Source organism: Acipenser ruthenus, chromosome 1 (assembly GCF_902713425.1).
Source record: "Acipenser ruthenus chromosome 1, fAciRut3.2 maternal haplotype, whole genome shotgun sequence".
In the NCBI taxonomy this organism is placed as follows: Eukaryota; Metazoa; Chordata; class Actinopteri; order Acipenseriformes; family Acipenseridae; genus Acipenser; species Acipenser ruthenus.
The window spans coordinates 81319066-81340423 of record NC_081189.1 but is presented as its reverse complement, the minus strand read 5'-3'; the positions used below and the strand labels follow the sequence as shown (position 1 = coordinate 81340423).

At 38.7% G+C, this 21358-nt stretch overlaps 1 protein-coding gene across 1 annotated transcript in view; it reads right to left on the bottom strand.

Moving 5' to 3' along the window:
• Positions 1–1901: 1901 nt before the first annotated feature.
• LOC117421068 (ankyrin-2-like) overlaps positions 1902–21358 on the bottom strand; it is a 137687-nt gene continuing 118230 nt past the window's right edge. Inside the window, 10 exon segments of the mRNA XM_059030808.1 lie at positions 1902–3999; positions 6347–6438; positions 7155–7340; positions 7715–7879; positions 8728–8811; positions 14928–15030; positions 18010–18289; positions 18754–18900; positions 19553–19684; positions 20897–20971. Coding sequence (XP_058886791.1) covers positions 3816–3999; positions 6347–6438; positions 7155–7340; positions 7715–7879; positions 8728–8811; positions 14928–15030; positions 18010–18289; positions 18754–18900; positions 19553–19684; positions 20897–20971 — 1448 coding nt within the window. The 3' untranslated portion in view covers positions 1902–3815.

The window sequence follows — 21358 nt, the reverse complement described above, 5'->3', positions numbered from 1 at the left end:
ATTTAAGTCTGTCTGCATATGACATGCCCTTTAAACCCGGAATAATTCTGGTTGCTCTTCTTTGCACTTTTTCTAGAGCAGCAATATCCTTTTTGTAGCGAGGTGACCAGAACTGAACACAGTATTCTAGATGAGGTCTTACTAATGCATTGTGAAGTTTTAACATTACTTCCCTTGATTTAAATTCAACACTTTTCAATATATATTCGAGCATCTTGTTGGCCTTTTTTTTTTTATAGCTTCCCCACATTGTCTAGATGAAGACATTTCTGAGTCAACATAAACTCCTAGGTCTTTTTCATAGATTCCTTCTTCAATTTCAGTATCTCCCATATGATATTTATAATGCACATTTTTATTGCCTGCGTACAGTACCTTACACTTTTTCTATTAAATATAATTTGCCATGTGTCTGTCCAGTTCTGAATGCTGTCTACATAATTTTGAATGACCTTTGTTGCTGCAACAGTGTTTGCCACTCCTGCTACTTTTGTGTTGTCTGTCAACCATCAATCAGTTAATAACTACCAATAATATTCAAACAAGGTACATTTAAACCTACCTTTCTTGGCAGATTGCCTTGCTGTTGCAGTTGCCTTCACTTCAGGGGCGGATTGTCCACTAGGGGCGCTAGGGCACCGCCCCACCATAGCAGAACACAAGAAAAAAAATATTACAGATCAAGGAGTTGGGCCCGGATCAGCCAAATATTACAGTAAATCAGCAAAGCAGCAACGGGGGGAAATTGTTCAACCGGGCGACATGAAGCACATCTCGGAAAAGACGAAAAAGCAAGAACATGGTAAAACCTGTATGCAAAATGTGGTAAAGCTAGCGATGTTGGGCAAAGTTAACATAGCTACCCAACTGAAAAGAGTTCAATATTCACATCATTGAGAGGTTTGCCTCCCAGAAAGAGAGACGGGAAAAGTTTCTTTATAGGTAAATGCCTGACTGTTTCTGATCCTCACTTATGTGATTCTGTGTCAGCTGAGCAAAATAATTAATTCACACACACCATCACTTTCACTCACTCACACAGAACACATACTGAACTATACACTAAAAATGTTGGTGATGTTTAAATGTTTGAGTTATTTATTTTGGATTTATTTGAGTTATTGTAAATTTTATTTATTTGAGTGTTTGAGTTATTTATTTCAGTTTTTTATAGTGTCAAGTTAAAATTGTGATAATGTTGATATAGCCTATGGTTAATGGCTATAGCCTATGTTTAATGTAATGTGAATGTTGATAAGTTAAATGGAAACAATGTAAATAGTTTTAATGTAATAATATATTTGTTTTTTTTGACCCCTGGGAGTGTGTATCCGTGTGTGTGTGTTGGGTGGGGGGTTATCAGGTTTCTGCCCCACCTTACAAAAAACCCACCAGCTGCCACTGCTTCACTTTCACCTCAACCTCAGCCTTGTGGGAGGATGTCAGCAGATGAACAACCTCTCTGCTTCTCAAATGCAAGCTATGAGGCAGCACCAACTGCCTTGAAAGGAGACCACAATAAAGAAAGTCAAAATGCTGTAATGCATACTGTTGTAATGCTTCTGTATTCAAATTTTGTTTTTCATTTGTGAGAAACTTAACAGTATGGCCTTGTCGTGTCACAACAGCAAATTCAGACTTTTTTTTGCATTAGCCAAACTGAAATTCTCTCTCTCTCTCTCTCTCTCTCTCTCGCTCTCTCGCTCTCTATATATATATATATATTGTCTTTAATGCCACTTTAAATAAATGCAATTTTTATTAAAAAAAAGTGTATGCAGTAGTATATTTCCTGTTGTACTTTGAACACTGACATTTGCATCATTTGCAAAATAGATGGCATGCAAAGTTTCTTGTGAGAAGAATAAACAGCAAAAGTAAAGGAGACAGCCAGATATGTATACATTTAACACATGTTCATTTTATTTAATTAAACCAGCCATGTACACATTGCAGCTGCTATGCATTGTTAGTGTTTTAATGTTTCTTTTTTAATTATTTTTTTAACTAATACATGCCCTCAGATATAATATATGGTGATAACACACACACACATTATATATATATATATATATATATATATATGTGTGTGTGTGTGTGTGTTATCACCATGGGAACAAGATGCTGACTCATCAACTTAAAGTTTACTTATCACAGTTCTCAAATTCTTGGATTACACGCAAAGTAAAAAGTAAAGTGAAAAACCATTATGTCATTACATAGATATAGTAAGCAATTAACATCACAGATACTTTTCTTTGAGCCTGCCTGGAGGGCTAACCAATGTAAACACCTTTATTCTGTAGGATCTGCAGCAGTGATGGAGGGGAGTGCATCTGTTGACAGCAAAACTGTATATTTCATACTACAGGTAAATTTATCAAATACGGAAGTCCCTTTGTCCCCACTGTGTTCACGTTTTCAATCTGAGCGCTGAGTGAGATGGATCATTGTGTTGCAAAAAGCAAAATGATTAAAATATTTTATCATCCCTTTGAGTACCATACACATTGACAACTTCCATACGCACATTTTTATCAAACAGTATTTTCAAAACTTTTTTATATGTGTATATATATATTTATATTTATATCACATTACAACATTTGCTATGATCGGGCTGATACTAAGGGAAATAACTCGGACAATATTTACTAGTGTTATCCTTCTTTTTAAAAGTGCTGAAACGCTGCAGCAGTTCTCGGAAGGCTGATTTACAATCTTGAAAAAATTAAAAATACCTGAAAATGTCCAGTGAAATTAAAACGAAACAAAACATATTCACAAGTGGAGGCTGAAGAAGACCTCGCTCGTGCCAGATGGGTTAACAAGTGAGTACATTATAACAGCAGCATTGTATGTCACATGCATGTACAAAAAAGACAATCCTGATAAATATGGTGAAGCAATAGTCTGCCCAACTAGAAGCACTGGTCTGAGCTCCAGTTTTGCTGCAGTGCAGTGGCCAGTGGAAGGAAACTCGGCAATCACACACACACCTATATATGTAGAGGAGACACAGAAGGTGTATTTGGATAAAAAGCGGTGGCAAAGCTTTCTGTACTGCAGCCTTCTGTACTCCTAGTTTGAAAAGGTATCATTAGTATTGGTGCTAGCATACGATTTAGCTTATAAATGCAGTTAAGAAGGTTCATGTAACCAGCTTGGGTGATGACCTCAGGTGGCTTATATGACATTCACTTATTTTATTAATATCATAATCAAGATCAATACACAATTCCAAATACGCTACATCTGCCACTGCTTGGTTTAAGTGCTCTATAATTGGCCTGTACACACGGTTGATTACTATGGTGATATCAGTAATTTCTTAACCATTCCACAAGGACAAACAGATCTTGTGATTAGTGATGTTTTTGTGTGGTTATGATAGGCAGTGAATGTAGTCTGACAAGTCCAAGCCTAGCTATATGTACATTTTATACTGTCACACGCATCCCTTTTTGTTAGACAGTTCATAGAGTAATTTCGAAGAGGTCTGTGGACAAAGTTGACTTTGCAGTTTGCTCTTCCATTGTATGTCTATTTTGCAGCAACAAATAAGAAGATTTAGCTTTAAGTCATCCTACAGTAATGGATACTATCTTTGGTCACAAAATTAGCAAACGGTTAAAAAAAACAAAACAAAACAAAAAAAACAATACTATTACTAATAGTAATTATAATAATTATGTCTTCTAAGTGACTTCAGATAAAGATGGAATCTGTCTGTGAACTGGATGCATTGTACCGATCAGATATGTGTTAAGGGACTAAAAAAAAAAAAAAAAAAAAAAAGAAAAGTCTAGGTCATTTTATGTGGCCTCATGCTTGCGGTCGTCTGTGCAGAAACGGCAGAGGAGCTGGTGCAGGTCGTGCTGAAGGTCGTCTTGCTGCAGGGCCTCGGGGACGTCCTCCAGCTGCTCCACGTGCACATGCTTCCCCTCAGCGTCCTTCACCACAGTCCTCTTCTGAGAGCTGGCTTTACTCATCCTTGTCCTTTGGAGAAACAAGCAGGGAGACAATCAAGCAGGGCACCGGCTTCTAAATCAAGAGCATAGGCAAAGCCTGGGGGCAGGGAGAGGTTGGTTACCAAACTCCTCAGGGATGTTTCTATAACACAGCTAGAGCACATTTTATGAGGAAAAGTATAAATAGATAGTAACAGACCAGTACATAGATAGACAGTAGGGTTAGCACCTGGCAATTAAACCCAGAGACAGCTGATGTGAATTGCAATAGCTGTCAGGCTAAATAAAAGTACAGTCGATTTAATAAGAATTTCAAGGGACCAGCAAAACAAATTGTGTTATCGGCAATTCATATTATCACGAGTCTAAGCCAAATGCATACTGTCAGATTTTATTGAAGTTCTAGCAACACTAAAATCTAATTTTGATTACAGATCAATTAAAAGTTGTATACATTTCACATGATTGTGCATTTTATTGAATATACAGTTGGAAGTGAACTTTTAAAAAGTATCCATTGCAAACGAACTGCACTTGCAATCTGCATGTCCCATTCTGATGAAGGGCATGTTTAAACCACTAAAGGCGTCCTCAACATCAGGTACTGAGCAAATCAGAAATGCAGACGACTTGCATCCACAGTTGTATAACGTTTTTTCAGAATGGTTAAGAAAGTGTTATCCACCGGTATCCACTGCTTTCAACGCCTCCACTTCTGTCTGTAAGGATATTATGTGTGAACACTATGGCAACTCGAAGTGCATCATGGGATCTGTAGTCCCAAAACAGCACTAAAATGCACTAATCGGGATGCAAGTGAATACATTTCCCAATATCCTTTACACTCAGCTGTTTGAACTAGAGCAATTCATTTTATTCAAATATTTCTTGCCTGAGAGGGCTACAAAATAATTTGCACTAACAGGAAATTTGTGTCAAGTGAATTTGTATTATAAGAAGTAATGTACAATAAGCGACTGCTGTAGAAAATTCGTAGTAGCAGTTTTGTTTTGATGAGAATTTTCTATAATTGTTTTATTTTACTATCTACGAGTCCTGTCTAAAGCACACTCATTCTTTCTGTGTTTTTTACAAAAATTGTTTCACTACCATTGTACAGTGCCTTGGGTTTGGGTATTAGAACAGACCTATTGGACTATTTTGCTAGATTTTTTATTTTATTTCTACCATGCACCAGTAAATGTTCAGGCAGTAGGATTTTAAATCATTCAGTTACAATGCTTTCAGGATGCAATCTCACCCACGACAATCAAACAATAAAATCCTCTTAGTGAAACAGATGCAATTCACACTTTACATGTCAATTAAAATCAATGAAATTGTGGTTTAGTATCCTGGGATTATGGGGCCAGTTGGAAACACTGATAGACAGACTGACAGAGACAGTAAGAAATAGAAGCTACCAGAGTTGATAAGGGGGCCACTTTTTGACAAAAGACACATGTGCACAGCAGGGAAAAAAGTTGCGGTTATACTCTGCGTGAGAGATTTGTTTGAAAAAAAAATTGAATTCCTGAAAAACATTGCAACCCCCCCCCCCCCCCACACACACCTTTAGAAGGGCACCATTGACTGTGGTACCAAAACATTACTGAGACAGTTTTAATAATCATAGTATACAATATATACAATGTTGTATCCTTATGCTATTAGAAACACATTATTGAATTATTTCCCTCTTGCTGCAGTATATCACATTTTTATTAGCTATAATAAGCTTATTAGATTAATAAATGTATGCTCATTTGTTTAATTAGCCCAATGTGTCCTTTAAAACTGGCTTGGGTGTTCCGTTTACACAGCATCATTTTTAGTTCTGCCAAACCTTATGCTCATTTTATTTAATGTTATTATTTATCTTCAGCACTGGACAAAATTATTTTTTGTCTGAACCATTTTGTTGACACAACAATTACATTTGTATTGTGGAGCTCCTTATCTACTGGTTGTAATTTTATGAGAGCACACTACAATGATTTCAGTGATTTTATCATCTTCACATTTTTATTTTCAGTCTAGAGGTTAAAACTACTCAGGCAACTAACATTTTCATATGCAATAAATTATTCAGCTATTTGTACTAAGATCCTAATCAAATAATTACTACACTATAGACTGAATAACAATGAATAACACAATTGATAACTACTTCGGGAATAGTGCTTGTCTGTTGAATGAATCCACACTAATCCTTCAAGCAACACCATGCAGGCCTATTACAGGTCATTAGGGTTGGGAAAATTACTCTATGAGAGCTTTGTTAAAAGGGAACGACAAGTGCACTCCAATCAAACAGAAGCCTTTGCCATTGTTAACTGTACATTTGACAACAGCTGCACCATGCCAATCCAAACCTTTTTATCACTGATCCGTCCTCTTTTACAATCTCCTGCTCTACTAAACACGGGAGATGGACTTTCCCAGTGCCCCCTGCATAACTCAGGGCCTGAATGGAACAAGAAAGGAAAAGCAGTTCATATGCTAGTACTGTCTTATAGTCTTATTTCTACATAAATGGAGGCACAGGATAGAACTTAATGTGTGGTCTGTTCAGTTATTTAACAGTATCTCCCTAATACAAACAGTTTTCTAAAGATAATACTATGACTACTTTAATTGCTTGCTCATTAGGCGGTCCATTATGCCACAGAAATGGTTATATGGTTGTGAGGGTCATGGCTCCCATTTGCCCCATAAAGCCATTTGACTACTACTTGCAGTCTCTTTATACAATGGAACACAAATAGTATGCTTAACTATGACTCACAACTGCAGAGTGTGCTGTTTAAAGTTACAGTTCTGCCATATCTGATTACAAAATCTAACTGCTTTAAGTTTTCAAACTTCTACTGTGCTACTAGTAGAAATTGTTTGCCAAACCCAGGTTAGCTGGAACAACCTTCTAACCCCTGAGAATACCAATAAGATTATTTTAAATCTGACAATCTGAAAAATAGCTTGTTTGGGATATTACAGAAAAAAAAGTATTTGTTTTATACAATTGACTGTCTCTGCTTTGATGGACATTAACAACATACTGTTAAATGAATCTATGACTGAGTGGGTACATTAGCTTTCTGTTATAATCTCTCAAACCCTCTCCCTGCAAAGCTTCTTTATCGCATCACTACTGAGACCAGTGCTCAGTGGACTGTGGCTCACCTGTTCAAAGTCATCTTTGGCTGATGGAAGATCAGTGGCTAATGTGGCATCTCCAAGGTGTTTCTCCATTCTCTCCCCCTGCACCACCGTGGTCTTGATAACTTTACTAACCTTGCGGCCGTGCACCGGCTCCATTTGGAACTCAGATAAGCTGCCCGCGAAGGCCTGGGGTTCAGAGAACGTTACCTGGGGTAGGCAAGAAGCAGACTTTTAGATTTGAAGTAGGGCAAATTCACGTTTGAAACTTTTATTTTCAAATGTTTCAAAATGTAAATAATTCAGTGTGTTTAATCAAGTGCCCCCATGTACATATATTAAAGAATTGTTTTCCTGTTTTCAAAACAATGGTGCAAATTCTGAACTGGAGTAAATACTTAGCAAATCTAGAAAAATAGATCTGTAAAAAGAATATTTGAACCAAGTTTTTAAAGTCTATTCTATACTTACTCCATGAAATTACTACTCACAGTGCTTGTGGTTTTAATGCTCAATAATGTGGCATATGCAGTTTAGCCAGTTTTATCAGTGTGTTTGCTGTAAACAAGCTTCACTGCACAAACCTCTGTTTGGTCACTGTCACTCTTCAGCACTGTTCTCTTTACAACCTTGGAATAGCCATCTCCTTCCTCGATACGGAGTGAATCTTGCTGTGGCCCCTGCATTATAACTTCTTCTTTCTCTGTGCCATCCGGAGAAATGTACCGTCTGATTATTTTTCTGGTGACCTAGATCGTAAAAATCAGCAAGATTCAAATTAGTAAAGTTTACACCAAAAACCACACTCGCGTACATAGTCACAGTATCTGCTTAGAAGAGTTCCTGAGCAAGAGCAATAACATACTTAAGCCCAGGGCATTGCTGTGACATTGAGACAGCAGGGGACAATTCTAATACACTAAATGCAGATCTGCTGCCATCCATAACACATTGATGAAAGGAACATATTAGAAACATAATGCATTTCTGTATTAATTATGAGTACTGCAGATAACTTGGTATACCAGTTTACATTTAGTGAAGGTACTTTGGTACTTCGGCTAGTATCGCCTGCTTCCAAGATTTATATTGATGCAAAATAAGTGGTATTTTTATGCAGAGACTATTCAAGTATAATTTTCATAAAATGTAGAACACAAAGTGGAGTAAAACGTTGTAGGAAATATATTTTTGCCAAAGTGTCCTATAATTAAATGTCTGCATTGTCTGTTTCTTAATTTTTCAGTTTAGAATTGGAATTTAGCACTGAACTAAAATAGATGAGTGGATTGACAGGATGAGTAACCAAATGCACAGGCAGACTGGATTGCAAGATCTTCTTAACTGCTGTACAAAACCAGCCAGGCTTGTTACAGACCAGAACTATTGTCTTCCTGTGCACTACCTTATTTACATTGGAGGAGTCTTGTACCAACTTTTTTGGAAACTGTATGCATATCAGATACAAATGTGTATTTTTGATACATCCGATTGCTGATCAATGTCCATGGTGGAAAGCACTGCTTCACAAATTCTTCTTATAATCCATTTAGAGATTTCCAGTATGTCTAATTGAGCTTAGACAGAGTAACGGTACCTTCTTTACAACCACATGGCCGTGCTCGTCTGTGTACTGCTCCTCCGTCACTGCCTCTGGTGGAAAGTCTGGCATGTCATCAGCCTGGGGGGACACACACAATATCACAATGAGCACTCACACTACATAAAGCGAACCAACGCCATGGCCATGCGACTTGGTATATTAAAAAGTGTATTCCTTTACTAAAAGGGATTCATGAATCATTAACAAAACATTTATAGGAAACAAGCACAATCTTCAGGTGTAATGCACACATTTACTGCTGGTCTTTTAACTGCAGAATGTAAGTAATTGCTGGTCATTAGTTCACACATGTTAGAATGATTTTAAAATGTTTCTCACTTGTCTTTTATTTTCCGCTTTCTGAAAGACCACCAGGATTTATTCTCTCAACCCCACACAGCAAAACGGCAACAAAAAAAATACTCATGCTAATGATAACATTCAAAATGATTATGATTAAACTGCCACACTGTTAAAGGTTTAGAATATAAAGGAGCAGCACACCATAACGTAATAGACTGATTCATAGGCAGGCATTATTTGGGAAAGGAGGGTGAGGGAAGAGGATTGTTTTTTGTACTGCAAAACTTTGCATGCCCATTGCACTCCAAGCAACGCTGGCAGGTTTATAGCCTCAAAGATGGCATGACATGATGGCCAACCCCCACACACTGCTCGGGGCAGAAGCACATGCACTTCATAGTCACTCGATACCTGGATGATAACTCGTCGCCGGATGACCCTGGTAGTTACAACCTCTTCATCTGAACTATCCTCCAGCTCACCTAGCTCCTCTGCTATCTCCTGATTGATAGTGTGGAAGCATGGTTGAGTTTTAGATGGGAACACCTACATTTCATTCCAAACTCCTTGATGCAGCTCCTTTGTTCTGAACTTTTTGCTCCAATGTTTGCAACACCTTGAAAAAGCTGAATGGTGTTTTAACCCATCCTGCTTTTTTCAATGGTTTTTGATGTATTTAGGTAGCAAGTCCTAGGACTGTTTTGACGACTGATTGTGTTGCAAAGCAACCCATAGAGCTTTGTCTCGTTGGGCCCTCTGTTTACCTGCACACACCAGAGTACAGTAGACGTGTACAATAATCATTGGATGAAATACCGGTTATTGAGTCATTTTAACATGTCCCAATGACTGCATACTGCGTTAGAACACTGACACTGTTAGCACATATTTTTTTCTAATTTTGAGAGCGAAAGTTAAAGATTTCAAGTCAAAACAACTGAAAAATTATCAACATATATCACTATGTTACTAGGGGGAGTTTTTCATTTGCTGTTATTTTTTATAATCAAAAACATTTCAATGTATAACAAAAAAAAAAAACAGGCATTTTAAAAGACAATCTTTTAAAAGACAAAGTTTCTTTAGCCAATGTTGCATGCGCTATCCATGAATACACAGAAAATGAATTGTGAAAACTCACTGTGCGATGGGTGAAAGGCAAACACGTGGTATAATATGAAGTGTTCATTGTGAAAACCAGTCACACAAAAAAAAAAAAGTCTCTAACAGAAATACATTGTGGTTTCTTATTTTCTTCATGCTGCATGCATAACTGAATGTGTCCACACAAACAGATTACAATATTCAGTAAATTAATTGTAATTTATAAACTGAGACCCTGATTGTCCAAGATCCACATAAAACCCCACTATAACTGCACTGGTTGGGTCTCATGACTTTTCTATTTCTAAGCCATCTCATAGTCATTTTATAGACTGTGCAGCTGTTTATGTAATAAATGAACTTCTCAGATGTGTCAATGCAGTGTATTACACAGCAACAGCACATCCTGTCAAAAATGTTATTGCTTACATACTGTACTACATGCCATATGATAATGGCATTTACCACATGCACAAGGTTGACCTGGCATCTGCTATTAAGCCATCCTCACTTGCTTGATAACAGTTTTATCACATGCTGAACCATGCAATATCTATTATCCCTATACATAGATACTGTATAAATCAGTATATTTTAGTCCATTCAATTCTAAAACAGCCTTTATTTTCATCATAGGGTTAATATTTTAAGAACCTTTTGAAATATTTAAAACATATTTTTAGATCATATGGGGCAGTGCACCGGTTATTTACTTGTGTAACAAACTGCTGGCAGTAAAATGCACAAATCCTTACCCTCTCTAGAGACTCGTCATCCAGATATTTGCTCAGCTTGTCTGGGTGTTCATCAAGGGACTCTACAATAGTGGGACCACTCATTCTGGGGGGCACTACTGGCTCATGTTTGTCCTGGACTTCCTCTGGCTCCTGAACAATTGGTTCTTCAGCTTCTGAAGGTACGTCTTTGGTAGTAGCCTCTCTGTAGTCAGGGGTAGAACCTCTGTAGTCGCTGAAAGCCTCTACAAAGGTCTCTATGTAGTCTGGACCTGAATCTCTGTCATCAAGAGTAGATTCTCTGAAGTTGCTAGCAGCCTCTATAAAGGTCTCCATGTAGTCTGGACTTGATTCTCTGTCATCAGGAGTAGGTTCTCTGTAGTTGATATTTGGTTTTATATCATCAGAAGTAGCCTCTATGAAGTCAGAGGAAGCATCTATGAATTCAGAGGTAATCTCTGTGTAGTAAGGGGTAGATTTCCTGTAGTCTGGAGTGGGCTTCCTGTTGTTGGTGTTATCCTCGGAGTGGTTGATTGTAGGATCTGTGTAGTCAAGTCTGTCATCAGAGGCAGCCTCTATGTAGTCAGGAGCAGGTTCTCTGTAGTCAGGGGACGATGCAGTGTAGTCACTGGTCAGTTCTTTGTAGTCAGGGGTAGATGCAGTGTAGTCACTGGTATGTTCTTTACAGTCAGGGGTAGATGCAGTGTAGTCACTGGTCAGTTCTTTACAGTCAGGGGTAGATGCAGTGTAGTCACTGGTATGTTCTTTACAGTCAGGGGTAGATGCAGTGTAGCCAGGGGTATGTTCTTTGTAGTCAGGGGTAGATGCAGTGTAGTCACTGGTCAGTTCTTTGTAGTCAGGGGACAATGCAATGGAGCCAGTGGTATGTTCTTTACAATGTTCTTTACATGCAGTGGAGCCAGGGGTATATTCTTTGTAGTCAGTGGTAGATGCAGTGTAGTCACTGGTATGTTCTTTGTAGTCAGGGGTAGATGCAGTGTAGTCACTAGTATGTTCTTTGTAGTCAGGGGTAGATGCAGCGTTGTCACTGCTATGTTCTTTACAGTCAGGGGTAGATGCAGTGTAGTCACTGGTATGTTCTTTGTAGTCAAGGGTAGATGCAGCGTTGTCACTGCTATGTTCTTTACAGTCAGGGGTAGATGCAGTGTAGTCACTGGTATGTTCTTTGTAGTCAGGGGTAGATGCAGTGTAGTCACTGGTATGTTCTTTGTAGTCAGGGGTAGATGCAGTGTAGTCACTGGTATGTTCTTTGTAGTCAGGGGCAGATGCAGTGTAGTCACTGCTATTTTCTTTACAGTCAGGGGTAGATGCAGTGTAGTCACTGGTATGTTCTTTGTAGTCAGGGGTAGATGCAGTGTAGTCACTGGTATGTTCTTTACAGTCAGGGGTAGATGCAGTGGAGCCAATGGTATGTTCTTTACAGTCAGGGGTAGATGCAGTGTAGTCACTGGTCAGTTCTTTGTAGTCAGGGGTAGATGCAGTGTAGTCACTGGTATGTTCTTTACAGTCAGGGGTAGATGCAGTGTAGCCAGGGGTATGTTCTTTGTAGTCAGGGGTAGATGCAGTGTAGTCACTGGTCAGTTCTTTGTAGTCAGGGGACAATGCAATGGAGCCAGTGGTATGTTCTTTACAATGTTCTTTACATGCAGTGGAGCCAGGGGTATATTCTTTGTAGTCAGTGGTAGATGCAGTGTAGTCACTGGTATGTTCTTTGTAGTCAGGGGTAGATGCAGTGTAGTCACTGGTATGTTCTTTGTAGTCAGGGGTAGATGCAGTGTTGTCACTGCTATGTTCTTTACAGTCAGGGGTAGATGCAGTGTAGTCACTGGTATGTTCTTTGTAGTCAGGGGTAGATGCAGTGTAGTCACTGGTATGTTCTTTGTAGTCAGGGGTAGATGGAGTGTAGTCACTGGTATGTTCTTTGTAGTCAGGGGTAGATGCAGTGTTGTCACTGGTATGTTCTTTACAGTCAGGGGTAGATGCAGTGGAGCCAGTGGTGTGTTCTTTGTAGTCAGGGGTAGATGCAGTGTAGTCACTGGTATGTTCTTTACAGTCAGGGGTAGATGCAGTGGAGCCAATGGTATGTTCTTTACAGTCAGGGGTAGATGCAGTGTAGTCACTAGTCAGTTCTTTGTAGTCAGGGGTAGATGCAGTGTAGTCACTGGTATGTTCTTTACAGTCAGGGGACAATGCAGTGTAGCCAGGGGTATGTTCTTTGTAGTCAGGGGTAGATGCAGTGTAGTCACTGGTCAGTTCTTTGTAGTCAGGGGACAATGCAATGGAGCCAGTGGTATGTTCTTTACAATGTTCTTTACATGCAGTGGAGCCAGGGGTATATTCTTTGTAGTCAGTGGTAGATGCAGTGTAGTCACTGGTATGTTCTTTGTAGTCAGGGGTAGATGCAGTGTAGTCACTGGTATGTTCTTTACAGTCAGGGGTAGATGCAGTGGAGCCAATGGTATGTTCTTTACAGTCAGGGGTAGATGCAGTGTAGTCACTGGTCAGTTCTTTGTAGTCAGGGGTAGATGCAGTGTAGTCACTGGTATGTTCTTTACAGTCAGGGGACAATGCAGTGTAGCCAGGGGTATGTTCTTTGTAGTCAGGGGTAGATGCAGTGTAGTCACTGGTCAGTTCTTTGTAGTCAGGGGACAATGCAATGGAGCCAGTGGTATGTTCTTTACAATGTTCTTTACATGCAGTGGAGCCAGGGGTATATTCTTTGTAGTCGGTGGTAGATGCAGTGTAGTCACTGGTATGTTCTTTGTAGTCAGGGGTAGATGCAGTGTAGTCACTGGTATGTTCTTTGTAGTCAGGGGTAGATGGAGTGTAGTCACTGGTATGTTCTTTACAGTCAGGGGTAGATGCAGTGTTGTCACTGGTATGTTCTTTACAGTCAGGGGTAGATGCAGTGTAGTCACTGGTGTGTTCTTTGTAGTCAGGGGTAGATGCAGTGTAGTCACTGGTATGTTCTTTACAGTCAGGGGTAGATGCAGCGTAGTCACTGGTCAGTTCTTTGTAGTCAGGGGTAGATGCAGTGTAGTCACTGGTATGTTCTTTACAGTCAGGGGTAGATGCAGTGTAGTCACTGGTATGTTCTTTGTAGTCAGGGGTAGATGCAGTGGAGCCAGTGGTATATTCTTTGTAGTCAGGGGTAACAATCTTGAAGTCAGGGGTAGTTTCTATGTGGTCCGGAGAAGATTCATTGTAGTGGGAAACAGGTTCTCTGTAATCAGGAGTAGATTCCCTACAGTCAGGGGTAGGTTCTTTCTCGTTAGTGTTACCTTCTGCATAGTTGATTACAGGATCCCTGTAGTCAAGAGTTGGTTCTCTTTCATCAGAGGCAGCCTCTGTATAGTCAGGGGTATCTTCTCTGTTGTAAGAGATAGCCACCGGGTAGTCAGTGGTAGGTTCTCTGTAGTCAGGGGTAGATGCAGTGTATTCAAGGGTATGTTCTTTACAATCAGGGGTAACCATCTTGAAGTCAAGGGTAGATTCTATGTGGTCAGAAGAAGATTCTCTGTTGTGGGAAATAGGTTCTCTGTAATCAGGAGTAGATTCTCTGTAGTCGGGGGTAGGTTCTTTATTGTTAGTGTTACCTTCTGTGTAGTTGACTGTAGGATCTGTGTAGTCAAGAGTGGGTTCTCTGTCATCATCGGTAGGCTCACTGTCCTCTGGGGAAGGTACTCTGTTGGTAGGGTCAGCTTCTGTGTAGCTGATAATAGGTTCCACGTAGTGACGATAAGTCCCTTTGTTGTCAGTGGGAGACTCTCTTTCAATAGAGCTAGACTGTATGTAGCCAGGGGTTGTCTCTTTGTATTCATAGGCAGGATCCCTGTGCTCAGGAGTAGTTTCTCTGAGGTTAGGAGTAGGTTCTCTGTCTTCAGATGTAGTCTCTATGTAGTCAGTGTAGCAGGGAGGAGATACCCTTTGCTCTGGGGTAGTTTCTTTGTACTCATGGGAATGACTGGGAATGGGTTGTCTGTGCTCATGGATGGAGGGCTCGGGAGTGGGTTCATGGATGGAAGGACTTACTTGTTTGGCCTGGCCTCTCACACAGTCTGCCAGCCTCAGCGACTGTGCTTCTTCCTTTAGAGGTGCTGACAGGGCTGTTTCTTGAGATGCTTGGCCTGTAATGCTGGTCAGGAAGGACATTTTGCATTACTTTCTGACAGAGTGGTAGGGATCATACTGACAAGACTGGAAAAATATAATACAAGCCATTAACTAAGCCATTAGATAAACAAAACAATGTTTTTCAATGTAATTTGTATTTATTTCTATTGGAAAACAACAATGTTTTGTGAATTCAAGAGAATTACCATTGTTGTATACTTTTTACTAATAAACGTAAAAAAAAAAAAAAAACTGATGCTTTTTTTTTTTTTTTACTTAAAAACAAATTAAAATAAATACTAAATATATATTACAAGTTTCAGAGGCTACCCACTGATGAATAAATCCACACAGTTATGAGACCTCACTCGCAGATTATTAGATCACATGGAATAGTTACCTTTTATGAAAACTTTTCGTTTTTAAATGTATACCTTAATAACAAAACTTTATTTTTAAACAGTAAAACTAAAATAATTTCCAAAGGGTCATTGATAAAACATTAGCCTACCTTTCCTAGCCGTGTTTTGGTATTTTTGAAACTTTTCTAGACAATAAGCAAACCTATTATAATGTGCCATTGAGTGGTCGTAACTAGGGCCAGTGTTTTCCAGCAATCAAAATAGTGTCATTTCGGTAAATCCTTTACAACACCTAAAATGCGGTACATCACAATGTTTACAAACACACTCATATTTAAAAAATGAACTTGTCAGTTTTAGAACATAAAAAACAGTAGGCCTATAATGTGATTATAACAACACAAAATTTTCGCAGGGCAAGATTACAAAGCTAGATCATTGTTTTATGCACCAAACTAACAGTACAGGGAAATCTGGAATAATGCAATTTTTTCAGGTGAACTAGAAGTCCATTCATTTCAGTAAATGATCTCAATAATTAAACAAAAAATAAATAAATAAACCTGTAGCTTAATCCAAAAAGCATGCTCAGTTCAGCTATACATAAGTGCGCTTCGGTATATACAGCAGCAGTAACAACATTTTTTAATGCAAATATCTTTATATTACAAGTATTTGTGCCACTATCCTCACATGCATATTAATAGACATGCTTAGGACACATTAAAGCGAATTTGGGCATACATCTTCATACATCCATTGACATACAGTAACATTGTGGGGTTAGCATTTGCCTAAGTTTGGAGAAACTGCGTTCAGCATCAACTGAATTACATGGGACTGCCAAAACATTCTAGCAATCTGGCTAAATGCTGTTCCAAAAACTGCAGAGAGACATTTCATTGTTACTGGGGAGTTCATTTACAGTGTTCAAGTAAACAGCCCACACACCCTGATGTACAGAACTCAGCAGCGGGATACTCTGTTCATAGTCACTGAAGTTGTGGGAGAGTACTGGAACTTGCTTGGGATCCAAGATTTATACATCATGGAAAAATCAGTATGCTGGCTGTTTGTCTGTATTTAGGTATCCCTGCAGTTTCTCTGTGCAATTGTGGAAAACTTGACGTTTGAGACTGTCCGGTGCATTCCGTTCTTTGTACTGAAGTGTTGCCAATAGATCAGATGAAATGTTGTACACTTCAGTTGGTAATGTCGACCGTGATTCAAACTTAAGTAAAGTCTGAACAAGTGGCGTTGCTTCTGCTTGGATAAAATTTTAAAACACTTAGCTCTTCTAAGACAGCAGTTATGTCTTCCACTTTGATTTCCTGAGCAACAAACCCTTTGCAATACTCCACACGATGGCAGTGATACTCCACGGCTTTGAACCAAGTATTCCACGTTGTTACAACAGGTTCCGGCGGCAATGTCGGGCTTTCAACGCTGTGGTCGATAAGGTAGTCTCTGAAACGAGCACGTCTCAGTGGGGCTTTGCAGAACAGCTTTTTTATTAGAGCACACAAACGGTCCACGTCTGTATACAATCGGCACCAGCACTCACCTGGTAAAGCTGTAATGTGTGCCCAGCAGGTCACGTGAATGCAGTTCGTTAAAATGCCACTTAAACTGTCTTTCAATGACTTTCGCATGTAGTTTGCATTATCCGTCACATAAGCCACTATATTTGAAAACTCAATTCCATGTTGTACAAGAGTCTTTATCAGAGCTTGTGAAACCGTAGAGTAATTAACACACTCTAACTCCACTGTTTCTGTGAGCTTGGCAGCAGCTGGGCAATCGTCTGAAACCTGCTGTAATAGAATATTCACCACATACCGGTTCAGCCTGTCTGTGTATTCATCCACAATTACAGCTATGTGCTGACCCTTCAATTCAGTTGTTGCTTGTGCTGTTCAAAGACCTGGGGAAGATGTATTTGCTTGAGGGATACAGCCCCCATTTCTTACATGCTCGTTTAGGAACTCTCTCATTTTCAGATTGCCCGTTTTTCGAGAGGGATGTTTGCACTACAACAGGCCTCCACCCAGTCTTGCACCCAATCTTTTCTCTGTATTGTTGATTTTCATTTTGTCGTGCAAGCACTCCAGTAATTGTGCACTGTTGCTTTGCTGCTGTCATGTCCCCTCTCTCTGCCCTTTGTTTTCTTTGTTCTATTGGTACCACATGACAAGGGCCTCTAATGTGGTCGACTGTGCAATACTTTTTAACATAGTCCAAAACCTTGCTGCAAAATGTACAGAATAACTTCCCTCCATCCACATGGCGCACATCTTTTCTGAATTATTTTACGCGATCTTCAGGCTTAACCATTTTTTTACATAGGAACTGGTGTAAAGTGAATAGCTCAAATGGATGAAGCGCAAAGGGGAAATCGGAAGTATCAAGTGATTTCAGAAATGAAAGGTAATTTTGGAAAACAAACACGGCAATTTCCAGAAATCACTGGCCCTAGTAATAACTATTTTTAAATAATAATATTTAAAAATAAAATAAATAATAATGGTAATAGAAATTAACAACCCGAACTCTTTAAACTAGGACCCTAGGTGCAGATTGTTGTAGCCTATTTTGCTGTAGCATTTCATTTTGGAAAAATGTATCTAATTAATACTTACGAGTATTCATGGTCAGCAGATGGCTCTTCGCTGTGTGCCTCAGTCTTTCCGTACATCTCGGCTTCTAGTTTCTCCCTTTGTGTGTGCCTCAGAAGCTCAGTGATTGATATGTCTGCATCACCCCTGGGAGCAGCTTCATGCAGTGAAGAGTAGCTAACTGAGATGTCTTCTTCCGACACAATGGGGGGCTGCTGCTCTGAAGTTGGCCGGTCGCTGGCTGTCATCTCTATGTGCTGTGCAGTCCTTGGGCTGTAAATGTCTTCATGAAGTGCAGAGAATCCTTAACACACAAGCAAACACAAAGAAAACATGGCTCAGTATAAGACAGATACAGTATGGCATAGGGAATATGAGATGTCGCGAATAATCTTGAAAAACTAAATAAGAGATTGAAAAAAATCAATAACAGACCAAATACACAAAAGGCAAAAAAGTGACACATACATAATCCTTACAAACTACTGTACTGTATATACACAACCAAATGGTCTTCAATGGCATTGGCACTGCAATGGTTCTGTACTAAGGGGTATTGGTATAACAAGAACAAATAAAATGGTTAACTAATGGCATCTTTTTTTTCTGTAAGTGCATGTGCAGATAGCCGGAGTATTATGGTATATTCACACAAGGTGAAGATCAATGTCTGATATTCTGCCTTCAACAATACCAGCCAATGTAAGCAAAGGTCCTGCAGCAACTAAGGAGATGACTAATCATGCTTTCACTTCCGCACCAGCTTACCTTCGCTGTGGTCCAGTGCTATGGTCTGCTCAATCTCTGCATAGGTTCGGGAGGTCTGTTCTTGGCTGGGGTGTATGCTTGATGTTTCAATCAGGTGAACAATATCCATCCGGTTAATTTTTGTGAGTGTCTTGATTAGATTATTTTCTATTACAATATAAAATACAAAAACGTGTTTGTTGTTTTATGGTGTTTCAGTGACATTAACCTGCTACCTATATCAAAATGTATTCTAACAATAGTTCAAATAGTTAAAATAAACTGTATTTTGTTGTTCATTGGCTGATTCAATTTCAATGCCATTCACTTGTTCTAGGTTAATCCTGCTATTAAATAAGTTTCAGTTTTACATATTTTTTTTGTTTTGTTTTCATAAGCACTAAGTTTTTTTTGGCTGACATATTTGCACTTCTTAAAATCTTTGGTCAATGACCTTGGGCATACAAATATGTCAGCATGACAAATATTTATTTGTTTCTTTTTGTGATGGTAAATAATACATCTCTTAGCAGAAAAGGAAGGTTATTCGGTACACAGCTTTCTATATTGTGCCCAATTGTTACATTAAATATGTTTAATCATTGTACTAATATACATGCAACCTTGTATTATAATTAAGAAAAGTCTGGTGTTGCTTCATCGGTTCAAACCTGCTGTTGGATTTCACTAAAGCACATTTTAATGAGCTCCCATGCAAATCAACCGATAGATGGGACATTGAAGCTCACATACAGTGTGGGATGTTTGAATGCCAGGGATCCATTGGCACACACAAACATTTAACTGAAAAGCAAATGACCTGTTGCACGTTTGCCATCCCTCTCCATCCAGTACTTCAGTAAGGCGTGACTCTGATCCAGTAATGAGTTGGGGTTCTCAACTCTTATCTGATGAATCTGATCCTCAGTAAACTCCAACTCCCGGGCTAATTCTATAAACAGGAATACATTGTACATTTTAAAGCTTTCCAGTTTACTCTTGCAGTATTGTTGTTCAACGTAGTTTACTAGAGCAACATTCCGATTTGACAGAATAGAACAGGGTAAGCACTGAAATATCAGATGCGTTGGGTGTAAGTTAAATAAGCTCATGTCAGCTGCAAGGTATCTGCATTCACTAAGGAAATATTAGTTGCATTTTTTTTTAATTGTACTAATGTCAAGGAAATAAGACTCACACACAAAAAACAAGTTCACTTTCATGAACTTTTGGAAACTGGTGTAAAGCAGACATGAATAATGTAACTTTTGGAACCAAACATATTGTTCTCAGACATACATTATGTTAATTAATATTCCCTGGTTTATTAATGAGATCTGAGGGCAAGAATACTTAAAAATGCACACTGCTATGTATGTAAGGAAGCCATACATCAAGGTCACTTTGCCCTGAACTCTACTCAACTGCTATTCAGTGTATTATTTTCTTGAAAATGTAATACCTTTATCTAAAGACATAATTTCAAAATACAGTGAGTTACGGTTTAGATTTGACCAAATGAGGGTGGCCTTGGTACTTAGTTCTGCCTAAAGGCTGTTTCATTTAGGCAAAATTTAGTAATAAAGAAAAACATGAAATCGGCTAAAGCTCTAGATTACTAGGAACTAGACTGACAACCTACTGATACTGTATTAAGCACACTTACACAGCTGTAATTAAAAACAAATAGGTCTCTTTCATAAGGTTGGTGCAGGAATGAAGTTTAAACTCAAAAGACCACAAAAGAAACATGTGAGTCTGTTCTTCACTCGTTTGAGCAAAATTGACTGCTTATAAGTACAGTACAATGTACAGTACAAGGCCCTCAAAGAGCGACATAATTGCTTAAGTATTAAATATTGTTTTGCTTTCTTTATACAACATAATAAGGTTGGATGATACAATTCAGTTTTTGGGCTATATCATTTCAGCAGTACCTGTAAATTATAGACACACATTGTGTGGGCATTTCTGCTGTTTTCTTCACAGAAAAATATCTGCTACATTGAAAGGCATGCTTTCATATAGTTATTTCTATCAGAAAACATGTCAAAAAAAGGAGAAGTCATACTCAGTTAACACTTCCAATGCCCAGAGGGGCAGAATTATACAGTAAAAATTAAAAGAGCAATGCTGCAGTTTCATATTAATATTAAAAGCATACCTGTCCAACTGAAGCCTAAGTGGTCAACAATGACTGCCAACCTTTCCTCACTTCTTTCTTCATCATCCTGTGGATCTAGATTTTATCAAGACAGAAGTCAAAATTAAGCATTTCTAAATCTACTAAATCTTACCTAAATCAACATCCTATGTAAATGTGTACACCTCAATGACCCCCAGGTAATGGTCAATCTATCTCTTTTGGATAAAACCTACTGTAGATGAATTATAAAGAGGGCATCCGGTACTGAAAAGGCAGTTTTTGTTCATACTAGGTCTAAAATTCTTCATACATACATATTTTCTGCTTAATGTGATTATAACTGAACTTCTGTTTAATGAATCATGTCTATTTAGTTTTATCTGACATTTATGCTGAAATAATGAAAAAATGGTGCAGATTAAAAATGTAAAATGCAGCATTTTGGCAAACAACTATGGAAGTTGTACAGAAAACAGAAGA